Here is a 16,491-nt window from a genome sequence, read left to right on the forward strand (position 1 = left end):
AATGGCTGTCCCTATAATTTATAAATGCTTATAATACCCCAATAGCTCCTGCCCTGAGAAGTCCCAGAACTTACCCTAAAGGTGCTTGTCTTACCCTGTTACTCTCCTATGATGTCATCCCGACACTTTTCTGCAGTGGCATTAAACTCGCTGCAGCATAAAAGTGGCATAAAAGCAGCAGCTCTTTGGGTGGTCCCTTGTTGCCACTGCTTAGGGGTCCTTAATGTATCTGTCCAGTGACTACTGTTACACGGGTATTGAACGGCAGACATTGGCAGTGTATGATTGTATAGCTACCCCTGATGAAGGAGACGCGTATTATGCAGCTCGTTCCAGAAACGTTTTGTGATGATGTTATAGGAGAGTAACAGGGTAAGACCAGCATCTTTAGGGTAGGTTCTGGGACTGCCCCCTTCTCAGGGCAGGAGCTATTGGAGTATTATAGGGTGCAGCAATTACATGTCTAGGGGAATATACAGAAATACGCTTCTGCATTTGCTGCATTACCCTCGGTACGGACCCGGTTTGGTAAGACTTTCACCATCATTAGGTCTCCTTGGTTCTGCCATTATCTAATTTTGTAAGATCCAACTTATTTACTTCCTGCTATCTGTGAATTGTTGCTCACTCATGATTTGGAAAGTGACATGATTTTCTCTTACTGATCTTTTGTGAGTGTTTGGGCCTATACACATTTTAACACATATGTATTATTTTTTTCATTTTATACCACACCTACTCTTCGTTAGTCATTAAAAATATGTCTTATACATGAAAAGTTTCATTAAAAAGTGATTAATTTAGTGACATATTGATAGTTGTGTATAACCTACTTTTGATTGTGGCATCATAGAAGATAAGGTTAATTTAGGTTCATCAAGTCCAACCCCAAATCCCACAGTGTTGATCCAGAGGAATGCATTGTAATTATCTCTATGGCCAGATAATAAACAAGACCACTCATCTGTTTTATCATATTTATCATGAATGTTTTTACACTCTACTTCGAAGCCTCTAATAATCCTTCTAAGGAGCTGCAGAACAGGTCACAGCACATTCAGAACTAACATTATATATTTATATCGATGTAGGTGTAATTGCTTTTACTTAGTACCACACCTGACACAAAACTTCAGTGAGTCATTGTACGCTCATATAAGATATATCGTCTCCTCAGTAACCTCACTCCAGGACCATAGACCTCAAGTTTATACAATCAATACAAGGGTCAAATTAGGTTAGTACTGTATGTAATGTGGTGTCATCAGGAGGGTATAGAAAGAAGAATGAATGAAAAGGATTCCAAAAATAATCCTAACACAAAAGATTATCACATATGAAATGTGATGAATATCTTATGTCTATGGTTGATTTAATATAAATCACAATGGGGTGAGATTTTAGAGCCCTTTTACTGGCTTCCCCATGCCCTATAGGGAATAGTGTACACATTGCCAAAGGTTTTTTTTTTTATAGTAAAACTGTCTTTCTTCCAAAAAAAGATAAGTTAGATGCTGTGTCCTTGCAGAGCTGTGTCCTAGTCCCCTGGGAGGGGCCTGTGAGAAGTGGTTTCTCCCATACCCTCGGGAAACAACTCTATCATGCATCCATGCATTTAAATTTAAAAAAACTTCCATGTCCACAAAATTTCCTTCCACCATCACTTTCCCCCTCAGAAGTTTTACAATAGGAGTTCAGTCCGAGCTCAACCTCTTCCAGTAAAAAATTCTTTTTGTCAAGGATAAAGTCAGTACATACTCGAAAGTTCTTCATGTTTCCCAAAAACCATAGGGAATAGTTCCCACTCCAGTTCTCCTCCTTCACCTTGTGTCTTTGTGCCCATAACAATCCAGACACCGATATTTCATGGCACTAGAAGGATTTAGGTGAACATTCTGCAGATAACTTTTATAAAAGGTAACATATTTTATTAAAAATGAACTCACAACCATGCATTAATAGTTCGCGTTTAGTATTAAAAGTCCGATTGAATGTCTGTCTGCCCGACCCCTGGGCAAGCCGTAATGAGGCAAAACCCAGGGTCGGGCTGACAAACTTGGAAACTCGGTGCGGTGTCTGGACTTTTAATACTAAAGCAAGCTTTTAACGCATGTTTGTATGTACATTTTTAATATAATATGTTACCTTTTATCAAAGTTATCTGAACAATGTTCACCTAAATCCTTCTAGTGTCATGAAATATCATTGTCCGCATTGCAAATTATCGGCACAAAGACACAAGGTGAAGTAGGAGAAACGCTGGAGTTATTTGATCTTCCCTATTCCATATGTTTTTTGGGAAAGAGGAAGAACTTTCGAGTATGTACTGAGTTTATCATGGACAAAAAGGATTTTTTTCTGGAAGAGGTGGAGCTCGGACTGAACTCCTGTTGTAAAACATTTGTTCAGAGAATGCTGAGACTTTCTCTATTTTTTAGGTCGGAGGCTCCTTCATTCCAGGTCAGCTGCGTGTTCTCTCTTTGATTCTACGATAGTGACTTTCCCCTCAGGATGTCATACATGTCTGCCCCACTTCTCACTGGCCACTCCCAGGGGACTAGGGACACAGATCTGTATATTGAAAAGTATACTTTTATCTAATTTATCCTTTTTTTGGGAGAATGACAGTTTTACTATAAAAACTCTTTGGAAATGTGTACACTATTCTCTATGGGGACTTGGGGGAGCCAGAAAAAAGGGCTCCTGATGACAGGTTCCCTTTATGTTACACATAGGGCATTGAAGATCTCGTAAATCACAATTCAACGCATTAGTGCATCAATACTATTATGAATATTAGTGCATAGAATATTATGTGTTTTGTAAGATGAGTGGGTGCTCATTACATGTTGGGTTACTTGTAACTACCCACAGTCTTCAATGATACAATCTGAGTGATCACTATATTATAGTTAGAATAGTTGCTTGATATTTTCATGTTTGGGAAACGTTTAGGGCTCTATGTTTTTAGATTATTTGAGCTATAATATAGATAGGCCAACAGTGTCCCAAATCTTTCAGCTGATTGCATGGTATACAATATGCAAATTTGGAAATTGATGGGTATGTTCGGGTCCAATTTTATAAAGCGGACAAAAAGTATAGTAAGAGTGAATGGTGTGGGATCTGAGAATTCTGGGAATTCAGGGAAAAAGGAAAGCGAGAATCCCTGTGTCACGCAGTGAATCAGTTTCACCTAGAATGTTCCTTTAACTATGTCACTCCTTATCTCCATATATTCATACCACATATGTAAATATATACTTGCACTGTATAGTTTCTGAGTAATTACAATATTCACAGCCTGCAATGTGCTGTTCATTCTTGTCTTCCTTGTTTAAAGCAGTTTTTCAGGATGACACATAGATATATGGAAGGTTTAATTATAGGCGATGCCCTTTTTGGCAACTGATTATCTAGACACTTAATCATACAGTAAAGAAGAAGTCCTAATTAAGCAATGACTATTGGATATTTCAGACCAGGAAAACTAGTTAGGTGTCTCTTTGATGTCACTCAGCAGTATATATAGCAGTCAGTTTGTCCATCAGTTATACACCAGCGTAAACTTCAGTGGAACTAAACCTTGGCTGTCGTTCCTCCAAGAAATAGAAGGTAGGTTACTCTTACAATTACTCTGCTGTAGGACAGCTTTCTGTTGGGGGCTACTGGCTCCCCTGAAGGAGATCAGTCATGATTTAGCCTTACTGTCAATTATTTATGGAAAGAATTCTGCAAATAGTTCTTTCTTTGGGAAGGAGAATGCTCTTGCTTATGGCAAAAATAAGAGATACCTCTTACAGATCAGTCAATATCTTACTATCTAACAGATGCTAGATAAGGCGACCCCATTCATATGCCAAAATTCGGAATAGGTGGCAGTGGCAACACAGTTCTCTTTTCTTGTGAGGGAACTTTTCACATATAGAACAACTTACCAAAGCTAAAATTTATTGTGTTACACTTTATTTGCTTTTTATGTCAAGTTATTAAAATAACTGATCGATTGATGATTAAGGAATATAAAGAACTTGTAGGACTGATATCTGTTATATTTCTACCATTCCAGAAATGTGCTCAGTGCCATATACATTTTCACTAAATTAATATTTATCTAATTCTTGTCCAGCTAAAAATGCAGATCTTTGTGAAGACGCTCACTGGCAAGACCATCACCCTTGAGGTGGAACCCAGTGACACTATTGAGAATGTGAAGGCCAAAATTCAAGATAAAGAAGGTATCCCACCAGATCAGCAGAGATTGATCTTTGCGGGAAAGCAGTTGGAAGATGGTCGCACTCTATGTGATTACAATATCCAGAAAGAATCCACTCTTCATCTTGTGCTTCGTCTAAGAGGTGGTATGCAGATTTTTGTGAAGACCCTAACAGGAAAGACCATTACTCTTGAAGTTGAGCCCAGTGACACTATTGAGAATGTGAAGGCAAAGATACAAGACAAAGAAGGTATTCCACCAGATCAGCAGAGATTGATCTTTGCAGGAAAGCAACTGGAAGATGGTCGCACCCTTTGTGACTACAACATCCAGAAGGAATCCACTCTTCATCTTGTACTTCGTCTGAGAGGTGGTATGCAGATCTTTGTTAAGACCCTCACTGGTAAGACCATCACCCTTGAGGTTGAGCCCAGTGATACAATTGAAAATGTGAAAGCCAAGATCCAAGACAAAGAGGGAATCCCACCAGATCAACAGAGATTGATCTTTGCAGGAAAGCAGCTGGAAGATGGCCGCACCCTATGTGATTACAACATTCAGAAAGAATCCACTCTTCATCTTGTGCTCCGTCTTAGAGGTGGTATGCAGATTTTTGTGAAGACCCTAACAGGAAAGACCATTACACTTGAGGTAGAACCAAGTGACACCATTGAGAATGTAAAAGCCAAGATCCAAGACAAAGAAGGTATTCCACCAGATCAGCAGAGATTGATCTTTGCTGGAAAGCAACTGGAAGATGGTCGCACCCTTTGTGACTACAACATCCAGAAAGAATCCACTCTCCATCTCGTGCTTCGTCTAAGAGGTGGTATGCAGATCTTTGTCAAAACCCTCACAGGAAAGACCATCACCCTTGAGGTGGAACCCAGTGACACTATAGAGAATGTGAAGGCCAAGATCCAAGACAAAGAAGGTATTCCACCAGATCAGCAGAGATTGATCTTTGCAGGAAAGCAACTGGAAGATGGTCGCACTCTATGCGATTACAACATCCAAAAGGAATCAACACTTCACCTTGTGCTTCGTCTCAGAGGTGGTTGTTGAACACATATGGACACATATGGACTCTGTTGGTGTTGGCTTAGAAGATCAAGATGTCTTTATCCTTTGCTGTGTTCACTTGTATTATATTGCTTTAAATAATCCTATGGGTTTTTCTAAAGCTACCTGTCAGAATTTTGTCTTCTTTTTTTTGAATAAAATTGTCTTACTAAAAAAATACTAAACTGTAATTTATTATTCATTTAAAATAATGCATTTCAGGATGTTATATATGATGCATTCCTTTCCCAACTATAGAATCTTATATGTGGAATGGCTTTTCATGCAGGTACAGGCAGTCCCCGGGTTTCTCAGGGTAACAGTGAGATCATTAGGTGGTTTTCCCTGTGGAGGAAAGTCATCAGGGCCGGCGCCAGTACTGGGTATACATGGACAAGTGCCGGGTCCAGAGGTGCTGGATGGGCCCGCATAAGGCTGTACATAAGGAATCCATGGGGGGCGAGGGGGGGCTTTATCTAATGAATCCATAGGGGTGAGAGGGCTGTATATAAAATAACCATGAGGGGAGTGTTTGGTATGATAGGGAATATTTTAGGGAATAGGAGACTGTTTTAGTTTCTGAATTTTGAATACTACCACATGAGTTCACTGCAAAGGGGCCTACTGAGGCTCTGTCGCCCAGGGGCCTACTGAAACTTGAAGCTAACCCTCAAAGTCATGTTAATGTTTGTCTAGAAGGTCAGCCAATTTTACAGTTCTTTCTCTGCCGGCAGCAGAGAGAAATTTATTCTTGGACAAGCGAGATTTGCAGAGAGAGCCACTGACGTCACAGGGTCTGGGAAAACTCCATAGGTGGTGCCCAAAAGGCAGAGGGTGTGAATAAATTACACTAGGGTGGAGCCCGGAGGTGCTCTGCAGAACACCTTAGGCTCATTTGCATATTTGGAAAACTTTCATTTTGCCAAAATGCAGGCATTTTAAGATATAAGAAAGGAAGACAGGGACAGGGCGGGGAGGTGAGTTAGGGTCATCTAGCATAAAGAAATCTAATAGTAGATTCCCTTTTACTATAATTAACTCACCCCTGAATTTGCTGATATCCCACCTTGGCTTGACTTGCATGCATGACTGGTGGTGGACTATTTGCCATATGGCCTAGTTGTAGCTTACTCCCATCCAGCAAGTAAAATGTATTCCTATGTCATATTATATAGTATATTATATGTTTTGTAACACGAGTGAGTGCTCATCTGGTGCTGGGTTTTCTCTACCTACCCACAGTCTTCAATAACATAATTTGCGTGATTACTACTAGAGATGAGCGAGCACTAAAATGCTCGGGTACTCGTTATTCGAGACGAACTTTTCCCGATGCTCGAGTGCTCGTCTCGAATAACGAGCCCCATTGAAGTCAATGGGAGACTCGAGCATTTTTCAAGGGGACCAAGGCTCTGCACAGGGAAGCTTGGCCAAACACCTGGGAACCTCAGAAAAGGATGGAAACACCACGGAAATGGACAGGAAACAGCAGGGGCAGCATGCATGGATGCCTCTGAGGCTGCTTAATCGCACCATTATGCCAAAACTATGGGCAACAGCATGGCCATGACAGAGTGACAGAATGAAGCTAGATAGCATCTAAAACATCCAATAATTGACCCTGACACTATAGGGGACGGCATGCAGAGGCAGCGGCAGCAGCGGCAGGCTAGAGAGTGGCATGGCAACATACCCTAAATGGACTCAGGCTTCAAACCAATGGGTGGCAGAGAGGAACCAAAGGAGGTGAGCAAGAAGCGCTCAAATAATATCGGTACATGATAAAAGTTTGCCAGTATATTTTGTGGATTACACAGCAGGGTGGCGACAAAGTTAACATGGAAGCCATGAAAACAACCCAAAATTCTGCCTGACACAGCTCGTTTGATAAGGGGACCATGTATGCAGGCAGTGAACTAGTAGTAGATTAAAGGTGCTGCAGTTAAAACTATGTTAGTTGGATCTTGGCATGGAGCTGGCGCTCCGCTGCCAGGCGAGCTTTCGCCAATCCAAGCCCGTGTCTCTAGGCTACTCCCCAAACAGCACTTCTAAGAACCTTTTGTATAAGATCAAGTGTAGTAGCGTTCTTATAAGTTTAGGATATGGCGGGTGAGGGGAATGTAAACAGAAGCGCAAGAAGCGCTGAAATAATATTGGTAAATGATAAAAGTTTGCCAGTATATTTTGTGGATAACACAGCTGGGTGGCGACAAAGTTAACAACTTTGATGTGGAATCCATGAAAACAACCCAAATTTCTGCCTGACACACCTCGTTTGATAAAGGGACGATGTATGGAGGCAGCTATATGGACGACTTTTGGAGGTAGCAATGGAGACAACGTGTGGAGGCTGCTATGGAGACAATTTAATTTGGATAGTGCCTGTATGTGGCAGTCCAAAAAAGTTTTCAAACCAGAGGAGCAGGTAGGTGGCCCTCCAGAAAAATGAAATAGATTGAGTGCCTGTATGTGGCAGTCCAAAAAAGTTTTCAAACCAGAGGAGCAGGTAGGTGGCCCTCCAGAAAAATGGAATAGATTGAGTGCCTGTATGTGGCAGTCCAAAAAAGTTTTCAAACCAGAGGAGCAGGTAGGTGGCCCTCCAGAAAAATGGAATAGATTGAGTGCCTGTATGTGGCAGTCCAAAAAAGTTTTCAAACCAGAGGAGCAGGTAGGTGGCCCTTCAGAAAAATGGAATAGATTGAGTGCCTGTATGTGGCAGTCCAAAAAAGTTTTCAAACCAGAGGAGCAGGTAGGTGGCCCTCCAGAAAAATGGAATAGATTGAGTGCCTGTATGTGGCAGTCCAAAAAAGTTTTCAAACCAGAGGAGCAGGTAGGTGGCCCTCCAGAAAAATGGAATAGATTGAATGCCTGTATGTGGCAGTCCAAAAAAGTTTTCAAACCAGAGGAGCAGGTAGGTGGCCCTCCAGAAAAATTGAATAGATTGAGTGCCTGTATGTGGCAGTCCAAAAAACTTTTCAAACCAGAGGAGCAGGTAGGTGGCCCTCCAGAAAAATGGAATAGATTGAGTGCCTGTATGTGGCAGTCCAAAAAAGTTTTCAAACCAGAGGAGCAGGTAGGTGACCCTCCAGAAAAATGGAATAGATTGAGTGCCTGTATGTGGCAGTCCAAAAAAGTTTTCAAACCAGAGGAGCAGGTAGGTGGCCCTCCAGAAAAATTGAATAGATTGAGTGCCTGTATGTGGCAGTCCAAAAAAGTTTTCAAACCAGAGGAGCAGGTAGGTGGCCCTCCAGAAATATGGAATAGATTGAGTGCCTGTATGTGGCAGTCCAAAAAAGTTTTCAAACCAGAGGAGCAGGTGGGTGGCCCTCCAGAAAAATGGAATAGATTGAGTGCCTGTATGTGGCAGTCCAAAAAAGTTTTCAAACCAGAGGAGCAGGTAGGTGGCCCTCCAGAAAAATTGAATAGATTGAGTGCCTGTATGTGGCAGTCCAAAAAAGTTTTCAAACCAGAGGAGCAGGTAGGTGGCCCTCCAGAAAAATGAAATAGATTGAGTGCCTGTATGTGGCAGTCCAAAAAAGTTTTCAAACCAGAGGAGCAGGTAGGTGGCCCTCCAGAAAAATTGAATAGATTGAGTGCCTGTATGTGGCACTCCCAAAAATTGTTTAAAACAGAGGACCGGGTCGGTGGCCCTCCAGAAAAATTAAATGCATAAAGTACTATAGCTAGAGCCAGTGGGCCCTGTCAATAAATAGCCAGTTTCCTCTGCTTTACTGTACAAAGAGGAGGAGAAGGAGGAAAATGAGGAGGAGGAGGAGTGGATAAATTATTCAGGTTGAGCTTCCTTCACCTGGTGGAGATTGGAAATTATGAGAAATCCAGGCTTTATTCATCTTAATAAGCGTCAGCCTGGCAGCGCTGTCAGTCGACAGGCGTGTACGCTTATCGGTGATGATGCCACCAGCTGCACTGAAAACCCGCTCGGACAAGACGCTAGCGGCAGGGCAGGCAAGAACCTCCAAGGCGTACAGCGCCAGTTCGTGCCACATGTCCAGCTTTGAAACCCAGTAGTTGTAGGGAGCTGTGTGATCATTTAGGACGATGGTATGGTCAGCTACGTACTCCCTCACCATCTTTCTGTAAAGATCAGCCCTACTCTGCCGAGACTGGGGACAGGTGACAGTGTCTTGCTGGGGTGACATAAAGCTGGCAAAAGCCTTGTAAAGCGTACCCTTGCCAGTGCTGGACAAGCTGCCTGCTCGCCTACTCTCCCTCGCTACTTGTCCCGCAGAACTATGCACTCTGCCGCTAGCGCTGTCAGAAGGGAAATACTGTTTCAGCTTGTGCACCAGGGCCTGCTGGTATTCATGCATTCTCACACTCCTTTCCTCTCCAGGGATGAGAGTGGAAAGATTTTGCTTGTACCGTGGGTCCAGGAGAGTGAACACTCAGTAATCGGTGCTGGAATAAATTCTTTGAACGCGAGGGTCACGGGATAGGGATAGCATGAAATCTGCCATATGCGCCAGAGTACCAACGCGTAAGAATTCACTCCCCTCACTGGCCTGACTGTCCATTTCCTCCTCCTCCAACTCCTCTTCTTCTGCCCATACACGCTGAACAGTGAAGGACTCAACAATGGTCCCCTCTTGTGTCTCGCCAACATTCTCCTCCTCTTCCTCCTCATCCTCCTCCACCTCCACCTCCTCCGATATGCGCTGAGAAACAGACCTAAGGGTGCTTTGGCTATCAACAAGGGAATCTTCTTCCCCCGTCTCTTGTGACGAGCGCAAAGCTTCCGACTTCATGCTGATCAGAGAGTTTTTCAACAGGCCAAGCAGCGGGATGGTGAGGCTGATGATGGCGGCATCGCCACTGACCATCTGTGTTGACTCCTCAAAGTTACTCAGCACCTGACAGATATCAGACATCCACGTCCACTCCTCATTGTAGACTTGTGGAAGCTGACTGACCTGACTACCAGTTCTGGTGGAAGTTGACATTTGGCAGTCTACAATCGCTCGGCGCTGCTGGTAAACTCTGGATAACATGGTCAGTGTTGAATTCCACCTCGTGGGCACGTCGCACAACAGTCGGTGAGCGGGCAGTTGGAGGCGGCGCTGCGCTGCCCTGAGAGTGGCAGCATCTGTGCTGGACTTCCTGAAATGCGCACAGATGCGGCGCACCTTCGTGAGCAAATCAGACAGATTGGGGTATGTCTTGAGGAAACGCTGAACTATCAGATTTAACACATGGGCCAGGCATGGCACATGTGTCAGTCTGCCGAGTTGCAGAGCCGCCACCAGGTTACGGCCGTTGTCACACACAACCATGCCTGGCTTCAGGTTCAGCGGTGCCAGCCACAGATCAGTCTGCGCCGTGATGCCCTGTAATAGTTCTTGGGCGGTGTGCCTTTTATCGCCTAGGCTCAGCAGTTTGAGCACCGCCTGCTGTCGCTTAGCGACGGCACTGCTGCTGTGCCTAGAGCTAGCGACTGATGGCGCCATGCCCACGGATGGTAGTTCGGAGGAGGAGGGGTGGGAGGAGGCATAGTAGGCCTGAAACACCTGGACCGAGGTAGGCCCTGCAATCCTCGGCGTCGGCAGTATATGACCAGCCGCAGGGTCAGACTCGGTCCCAGCCTCCACCAAGTTAACCCAATGTGCCGTCAGCGATATATAGTGGCCCTGCCCGGCAGCACTCGTCCACGTGTCTGTGGTCAGGTGGACCTTGTCAGAAACGGCGTTGGTCAGGGCACGGATGATGTTGTCTGACACGTGCTGGTGCAGGGCTGGGATGGCACATCGGGAAAAGTAGTGGCGGCTGGGGACCGAATACCGAGGGGCGGCCATGAGGTTGCGAAAGGCCTCGGTCTCTACTAGCCTATAGGGCAGCATCTCCAGGCTAAGCAATCTGGAGATGTGGACATTAAGGGCTTGGGCGTGCGGGTGGGTTGCACTATATTTGCGTTTCCGCTCCAGCGTCTGGGGTATGGAGAGCTGAATGCTGGTGGATGCTGTGGAGGATCGTGGAGGCGACGATGGGGTTTTTGTGGCAGGGTCCTGGGCAGGGGGCTGACTATCAGCTGACACAGGGGAAGGAGCAGTGGTGTGCACGGCCGGAGGTGAACGGGCTTGTTGCCACTGAGTGGGGTGTTTAGCATTCATATGCCTGCGCATACTGGTGGTAGTTAAGCTATTAGTGGTGGAACCCCTTCTGATCCTGGTTTGGCAAATGTTGCACACCACAGTCCGTCGGTCATCCGGTGTTTCCTTAAAGAACCTCCAGACTTCTGAAAATCTAGCCCTCGCCGCAGGAGCCCTCGCCACGGGAGCTTCACTAGTTGACACATTTGGCGCTGATGCACCAGCTCTGGCCCTGCCTCTCCGTCTGGCCCCACCACTGCCTCTTCCAACCTGTTCTGGTCGAGGACTCTCCTCCGTCTCAGAAGCACTGTGTTCACCCGGCTTATCAACCCAACTTGGGTCTGTCACCTCATCATCCTCCGATCCCTCAGTCTGCTCCCCCCTCGGACTTCCTGCCCTGACAACAACTTCCCCACTGTCTGACAACCGTGTCTCCTCATCGTCGGACACCTCTTTACACACTTCTTCCACTACGTCAAGAAGGTCATCATCACCCACAGACTGCGACTGGTGGAAAACCTGGGCATCGGAAAATTGCTCAGCAGCAACCGGACAAGTGGTTTGTGACTGTGGGAAGGGTCCAGAAAACAGTTCCTCAGAGTATGCCGGTTCAAATGCCAAATTTTCCTGGGAGGGGGCAGACTGGGGGGGAGGAGGCTGAGGTGCAGGAGCTGGAGGAGTGCCGATTTCGGTGACATGGGTGGACTGCGTGGAAGACTGACTGGTGGACAAATTGCTCGAAGCATTGTCGGCAATCCACGACATCACCTGTTCGCACTGTTCTGGCCTCAACAGTGCTCTACCACGAGTCCCAGTAACTTCAGACATGAACCTAGGGAGTTTAGCTCTGCGGCGTTCCCCTGCTCCCTCATAAGCAGGTGGTGTCTCACCCTGCCCAGGACCACGGCCTCTGACCCCTGCAGTAGTTGGACGCCCACGTCCCCGCCCTCGTCCTCTACCCCTAGCCCTCAGGTTAAACATTTTGAAAATGAGAGTTATAACTTTAATTTTCTTTTTAACTTTTTTTGGTGTTTTTTGTTTTTTTTTGTGTTTTTTAGTTTATAAAACCAAACGATGCTATCCTATTGCTATGGCTATTTTCTAGCCAAGTATGAAAGCACACTGCTATGCCAGATGAGATGACGCTGAGTTATTAAAAAAATAAACGTAAAATAAAAAAGGAAATGGCAGACTGTGCCTAATTGAAATCCAACCCCGGGCCCTAATAAATTTTCCCACTTCGGTCTTTGCGATGGATATGTGCGTCACTAAGCGCAAAACACAGCGGTCGCAAGTCTCACTACAAATTGCTCACAATTTGCTAGTAGATGCACTGCAGCAAGGACAGCCACCAGCAGATCAACCAGAAATCAAATATATATAACGCTACTGTAGGCGTAAGTAAGCCGTTTGGATTCTCCGATGGCTATTTTCTAGCCAAGTATGAAAGCACACTGCTATGCCAGATGAGATGACGCTGAGTTATTAAAAAAATAAACGTAAAATAAAAAAGGAAATGGCAGACTGTGCCTAATTGAAACCCAACCCCTAATAAATTTTCCCACTTCGGTCTTTGCGATGGATATCTGCGTCACTAAGCGCAAAACACAGTGGTCGCAAGTCTCACTACAAATTGCTCACAATTTGCTAGTAGATGCACTGCAGCAACTACAGCCACCAGCAGATCAACCAGAAATCAAATATATATAACGCTACTGTAGGCGTAATTAAGCCGTTGTATTCTCCTATGGCTATTTTCTAGCCAAGTATGAAAGCACACTGCTATGCCAGATGAGATGACACTGAGTTATTAAAAAAATAAACGTAAAATAAAAAGTAAATGGCAGACTGTGCCTAATTGAAATCAAACCCCTAATAAATTTTCCCACTTTGGTGTTTGAGGTGGATATGTGCGTCACTAAGAGCTAAACACAACGGTAGCAAGTCCCCCTGCAAATTCCTCACAATATGGTACTAGCTGCACTACTAGTGCCAGCAAGCCCAGCCACAAGCAAACAAAAAAAAAAAATTATAACGTTATTGTAGCCCTAAGAAGGGCTGTTGGGTTCTTGTTGAATCACTCCTGCCTAACACTATTCTAATAGAACACCCTAACACTTTCCCTGACCAGCAGCAGCTCTCTCCCTAGCGGCATCCAGACACAGAATGATCCGAGCAGCGCGGGCAGCGGCTAGTCTATCCCAGGGTCACCTGATCTGGCCAGCCAACCACTGCTATCGACGTGTAAGGGTACCACGTCATGCTGGGTGGAGTGCAGAGTCTCCTGGCTTGTGATTGGCTCTGTTTCTGGCCGCCAAAAAGCAAAACGGCGGGAGCTGCCATTTTCTCGAGCGGGCGAAGTATTCGTCCGAGCAACGAGCAGTTTCGAGTACGCTAATGCTCGAACGAGCATCAAGCTCGGACGAGTATGTTCGCTCATCTCTAATTACTACATTATAGTTGTGTAGTTGTGACATATTTTGTGATAGTTGTTCTATATCTTTAGGAATAATTAATGGCTCTTGGCAGGGCAGTTTCTAGATACTGGGGGTCATTTACCCGTTTTCCCGACGTGTTACCCGAATATTTCCGATTTGCGCCGATTTCCCCTGTATTGCCCCGGGATTTTGGCGCACGCGATCGGATTGTGGCGCATCGGCGCTGGCATTCACGCGACGGAAATCAGGTTGTGTGGCCGAACGAAAACCCGACGGATTCAGAAAAACCGCTGCATTTAAAACAAAAAAAGTGTCGCGGAGCTTGCACTTACCTTCACTAGGAATAGACCGGTGAACTTGAGTGCGTTGCGATGCTCTTCAACGCAGCAGCGCCACCTGGTGGACGTCGGAGGAACTGCCTTAATGAATCCCGGCCGGACCCGAATCCACCGCAGAGAACACGCCGCTGGATCGCGAATGGACCGGGTAAGTAAATCTGCCCCACTGTGTTGTACAGAGCAAACTCCAAAAACTCCCCTCCCCCCCAGAGATCATTAAAATAAATATAATGGGGGTCATTTATCTTTATCCTTTATGTGTGTCTTATATAGTTTTTTTTCTAACTTTTGGACCTGTTTGATTTATCTTAGAGGTTGATATAGCCAGCTGCTGTGTCTTTAAGGCTTTTGAGATTTTTTGTTAAAAGTCACACAAAAGTCTCAAACTCTTCTGCAACTTCTTCTAAAGTTTTTCCTACATCTGGTCAGGACTGGGGTTTATTTGCAACTTTTTAACCATGATGTTCACATCTGGATTTTAAAGATATATCAGGCGCAACTCTGAAGAATTCTTGTGTGGGTAACTTTGCTAGGTGAGTGGAATAGTTGCAAATTTAGGTACAAATATATCAAATTTGCAAAAAAAAAGGAGCAAAAATTCTAAGATAAATGACTCCTAATGTGCCCATATTTTAACATAAACAGCCCAACAAATGAAAAATATTACACATGTTTTTATGTATGGATTATCGTGCATGCAGCACTATCCCTCTGAGTTAGCTTAGATAGCTTAGACTTTGCTGCCCCTAAAATTATACAGTACCCCCCTTTAATTAGAATGTACAGTGTCTTTCAAATTACAGTATTGTGTCATGTAATATTATAATAGAGATTTACATATATACTTCACCAGAACAAAGCCTAGTACATAAATACAGCACCAGTATGGAGTTCAATATATAAGTACAGTACTAGAACCTATCTGCATACAGAATCACAGCACCAAGACAAATTCCCTGTCCCTATATACATGTATACAGTATAACAAATGATTTTACAGATGATGATGTAGAGAGCCCTGTAATTTACATGTATAGAGTACTTCCATACTGAATAAATTCATGCAGCCCCCCTTTAACTGTATACTGTGCACCCTGCAATCAAAATCGGTAGATACTATGCCCCCTGTATTAGGTCAATACAGTGCCCACTCTTTTTTTTTTTAATTTGTTTTTATTGGCAGTAAGAGTACAAATAAAGACCAGGAGCGCAGTCCTTGTAACATTGAGTACATACAGTCAAACATAAATCGTAATAAATGACAAAATATACTAGTATGCAACTCTTGGTGTCCTTCTTCGTGTATTCGCCCCCGCTCCCTCCACACTCTCACCATTTTTATATAATTTTAGAAAACAATAACAAAAACCACTAGGGAGACCTTAGACCCAATTAAGTGCCCATAAGGAACTCCCTAAAGAGACATAGGGAGGGGAGTGATAGAGAGTAATAGGGTAAGGGGAGTAAGGGAACAGGATAGGGTTAAAGGGGGTAGTCAAGTAGGCGAGCAAGAGGATAGAGGGAGGCGCCCAGGCCGGGTGGCAGGAGGACAACCGGAGCAGTCCGGAGAGTGGGACTGCCTCGGATCTTTATAAGAGTTGTCTATACTCAGTCGATTGCTGAAAGAGGATCCATGGTTGCCAGGTTTTGCTAAATTTCGCACGAGTGCCGTGTAAGGAAGACGTAAGGTCTTCCATACGCATGATGTCATTTACTTTGTTAACCCACATAGTCAGTGTTGGAGGATTGGTTTGCTTCCATAGTGCTGGGATGCAAGAACGGGCAGCCATTATCAGGAAGCGTAATATTGATTTCTTGTATGTTTGCGCTGAAACATCACAATGATGGAGAAGTAGGAGGGGAGGGTCCAGTACCACAGAGTCTCCACAGATCAAGGAAATGTAGTGTTGCAAGCTTTGCCAAAATGGGGCAAGGACCCGACAAGACCAGAACACATGGAGGAAGGATCCTTCCTCTTCTCCACATCTCCAGCATGTGGGGGGCACCAGCGGGAAGATCGTGTGCAGTCGAGTAGGTACCCTATACCACCTAGCCATGAGTTTATACCCCGCTTCCTGGTATCTCGAACTGATTGAGGTGCAATGGCAAAGTTCGAAGATGCGCTCCTTCTGCTCAGGTGTAAGTGTGACATGTAAGTCTGTTTCCCATTGCCTTAAAAACTGAGGGCCTGGGTCGTCCGGTACGGCTAGAAGACATGAATAGGAGGAGGAGAGCGTATGTCTTACAGTCCCAATGCTGGAACAAAGGCTTTCAAATGAGGTTTGGTTTTTAGAAAATTGAGAGCAAGGAGGAAGAGAAATTAAGTAATGTCG

The 16,491-nt window shown here is 44.7% G+C and overlaps 1 protein-coding gene across 1 annotated transcript; it reads left to right on the plus strand.

The window, feature by feature from the left end:
• The first annotated feature begins 3,479 nt into the window (after positions 1–3,479).
• Positions 3,480–5,436, plus strand: LOC140119411 (uncharacterized). The gene is made up of 2 exons (XM_072138410.1): positions 3,480–3,615; positions 4,130–5,436. Exon 2 carries the CDS (start codon positions 4,136–4,138, stop codon positions 5,279–5,281), a length of 1,146 nt encoding a protein of 381 aa, XP_071994511.1. The 5' UTR covers positions 3,480–3,615; positions 4,130–4,135; the 3' UTR covers positions 5,282–5,436.
• The last annotated feature ends 11,055 nt before the right edge of the window (positions 5,437–16,491 follow it).

This window comes from Engystomops pustulosus, chromosome 2 (assembly GCF_040894005.1).
Source record: "Engystomops pustulosus chromosome 2, aEngPut4.maternal, whole genome shotgun sequence".
NCBI classification, from domain to species: Eukaryota; Metazoa; Chordata; class Amphibia; order Anura; family Leptodactylidae; genus Engystomops; species Engystomops pustulosus.